We start from the raw sequence: 3400 nt of genomic DNA on the forward strand, positions 1-3400 counted from the left end.
TAGGTGTTGCTACTGTCGTTGGTACTACAGCTATAAACAGAGTTATTCGATGGGATTGGTAGTGGTACTGTATGTTGGGGTGTTGTTGCAATAACTCTACTTGAAGAATTCAGGTTTCCCATCTCTGCCTCAAACAATACATCATTAATTAGCTTTCGAGTTAATGTTGCAGTATGTTGGTCCATTGCATGTATTGTACGTGCAACATAGCTCCCGAAATGATCAATAGCAGAATCAGGTTTTTTTTCATCTAATTTCCTTGCCACGGTATCCAGTATATGATCTGATTTAGATAAACATTTGCGTCGACGTTTAACCTGGTGGGATGTGCAAGGTGTATCATCTCCCTCAAGTCCATCTGCTTCTGCAATCTGAAAGTAAAGAGAGGTGAATTTACATTAACAGTATATGTAGCTAAATAGGTACATAGGTAGGTAGGAAGATAATGTGTGCGAGTGTCATGGTGAATCCTACACTTGCACAATTTACCATAATAATGGAGAACTACCACAATCCATATAATTATGCATTTTTATTTCTTTCAGTTTCCTACGTCAGTGGGTGAGTGGCAGCTTATTGCACAAGAGTTCGAGTCCAGATGGCACTTCCCAAACTGTCTCGGGGCGGTAGATGGCAAACATGTACGGATCACGCCACCACCAGATTGTGGTTCATATTTCTGGAACTATAAAGGGTACAACAGCCTTGTGTTATTGGCAGCGGTTAATGCGAACTATGAATTCACCATGGCTGACATTGGGACAAACGGCCGTGTATCAGATGGAGGGGTTATTGAAAACACACAATTTGGAAAACGGCTTTCAAATGGGACACTTAATCTTCCAGCAGACGCTCCCCCTGCAAATTCTGATACTAACTTGCCTTACGTCTTTGTAGGTGATGAGGCATTTGCACTGAGAACTGACTTTTTGAAACCATATCCTCAGAAAGATTTGGATGCAGAGAAGAGGGTTTTTAACTATAGACTGTCTAGAGCACGGAGAGTTGTAGAGAATGTGTTTGGTATAATGGCTTCTCGATTTAGAGTTTTTCATACAGCAATAAATCTGAAATTATCAAGTATTGAAAAGGTTGTTATGGCATGTGTTGTCCTTCACAATTACTTAAGAAAGACTTGTCCTTCAAAATATTCTCCAGAAGATTGCTACCATAGGGAGGATATTATAGAGAAAATAATTTGACCAGGGTTATCATTGGATCCTAATTCTGTTGCAGGCTTAGAAAATGGTCAAGAAACACGAAACTATTCACAAATTGCTAAAGAAGTAAGGGTAAAATTTAAGGAATATTTTGCAAATGAAGGTGCAGTACCCTGGCAAAACGACTTCGTGTAAGTAAAATAATAAAGCGTACTGTTTTGTGTAAAGAAATTATACAACTGTGAAAATAAACGTATTGTAGTACTTTGTCATGATAAAGTATTTGTAAAACAATTACACTGAACTACTGTCTGTAAATAAAGTAAAATAAATATACGACTTCGTTGTTACTTACCTCAGCATCCAAGTTATTTAAGTTATTTGTATCGTCCAGATTAGAGCAGCTCTCTCGAGGTAAGTCTTGATCCAAAACAAACATCATCTCCTCAAAAAACCAAAGAGAGGACGTATATATTTCATCTGGTGATGCCCCAGACTTCTTTGAGTTTTCAATTTTCCTGTATTCTCTCCTGAAAGAGCTACGTAGGCAGTTGATTTTCCTTATCACGCCCTCCCGTGTACAGTCAGGCTCAAGTTCCTTCAATATGTCCTGAAGTGCTGATATCCCCTTACTTCTTGCTATTTTATTGGAATATTCCTTAGATTTCACTTTCCATAAGGCGGGATGATCTCGGTAGGTATGTATGAATTGCAGTAACACCTCCCTCTCGTTCCTCTTTCCACTGTTGTCCTCCATATTTCGGTCCTAGGATATGCGTCCAGTACGTGGTTTGAAGCTAACTGAGGTTTGACGTTCGATGCGTGTTCACACATTACAACGGTTCGTGGACAATGAATCCACGCCCACGAAAAGTCAGACTCGAACAGACTTTCATCAAACCGTATAACCAACGTGTTTGACAACCAAATACCCCGTTCACACGTTCGAACATCACTTCAAACTCGTGTCTGTCGAACCGCGTTTGACGAACCGTTCGACCGTGTAAACCTCCTTTAACAGAATCTCATGGTGTCCCAAAGGAAGGTTTCAAGTTGCGCGTGTAAACATTGACATTGACCAAAAAACACCAAAATTCACTTGAACGCGGCGCCCACACCAAAGTTACTAGTAGAAATGAGGGAAAGGAAGTTCAGGTGAGTGTGTCTGGCCAAAAATCGCCTTAAAAAGGCAAGAATGGACGCTGTTACCACCACAAGAAACAGAAGGGGAGGGAGCGGTGTGTTTAGGGAGAACTTCGGGGATCTGGTGTGTTTGGATTTTGGTTAATGTGTAGAATATCTGCTCCTGCCTCAGCCTAACCTTCACTAGCCATGTTCAAGTTTACATCTGACATATAAAGGGTCACTGGCAGAAGGCTGGCTGATAAGTACTCTAGGGGAGGGCGGGGGGACGGGACAACAAACTTTTCTTATTTCCCCACGGAGGGAGGAAGTTGCGGAAAGAGGAAAAGACGGGAGATGTTTGGACTCACTCACCTGCTTGACTCACCTGGATGGCTACCCTTTCTTGACATATGAATAGACAGGTAGAGGTTATTTCAGATGAATGTAAGGGCAGCGCGGATCTACAGGTGCGCCAAACCTTACGGTATTTTACTGTTTCCCCAGTATTAACGTGGCTTTCCTTACCCTTCTTATCAGAGAAGGGCACTGGTCTACCCTGGTGAGGGGGTGTTCGTTCGTGCATGTGTATGTCACATCTGTTGGCAAGCGTGAAATTGTTCAAGGTGATTGGTTCCTTTGTTTGAGAATGCAGCTGCTGTCCAATTAAAACATGAGGGATTAATTTAGCCAATGACAGCGCTTTACTTCATCCTGAGGAGGGAGAAGCGCTCAATTTGAAATATTTGAGTTAGTGCGAGGAAGAAGTCTGTCTGTTGCTGCCATTATTTCCAGCGCACCGCCACATTTTGTGAAGAGAAACAAGGTGACCACTTCTTATTCATTTCTCTGCCTTGCCAGTTAGGTTAGGTGACTTTAGTTAGGTTAAGTTAGTTTAGTTTGGTTAGTGTGATTAGGTTTGGTTAAGTTATGTTTGGTTAGGTTAGGTTAGGTAGTTTAGCTAGGTTAAATTAGTTTGGTTAGGTTTTATTTGGGTAGGTTAGGTTAATTTAGTTAGGTTAGGTTAGTTAGGTTAAGTTAGGTTAGGTTAAGTTAGTTTGGTTAGGTTAAGTTAGTCTTGGTTAGGTTAGGTTAAGTTAGGTTTGGTTAGGTTAGGT

At 41.2% G+C, this 3400-nt stretch overlaps 1 protein-coding gene across 2 annotated transcripts in view; it reads left to right on the forward strand.

Annotated features, from left to right (window-relative positions):
* LOC135095898 (homocysteine S-methyltransferase YbgG-like) overlaps positions 1-1496 on the forward strand; it is a 7942-nt gene extending 6446 nt beyond the window's left edge. For both annotated transcript variants that reach the window (XM_063997040.1, XM_063997041.1), the window contains exon 7: positions 546-1496. In XM_063997040.1, coding sequence (XP_063853110.1) covers positions 546-630 — 85 coding nt within the window. In that variant the 3' untranslated portion in view covers positions 631-1496. The remainder of the gene's footprint in view (positions 1-545) is intronic.
* Positions 1497-3400: the final 1904 nt, after the last annotated feature.

Source organism: Scylla paramamosain, unplaced genomic scaffold, assembly GCF_035594125.1.
Source record: "Scylla paramamosain isolate STU-SP2022 unplaced genomic scaffold, ASM3559412v1 Contig2, whole genome shotgun sequence".
Taxonomy (NCBI): domain Eukaryota; kingdom Metazoa; phylum Arthropoda; class Malacostraca; order Decapoda; family Portunidae; genus Scylla; species Scylla paramamosain.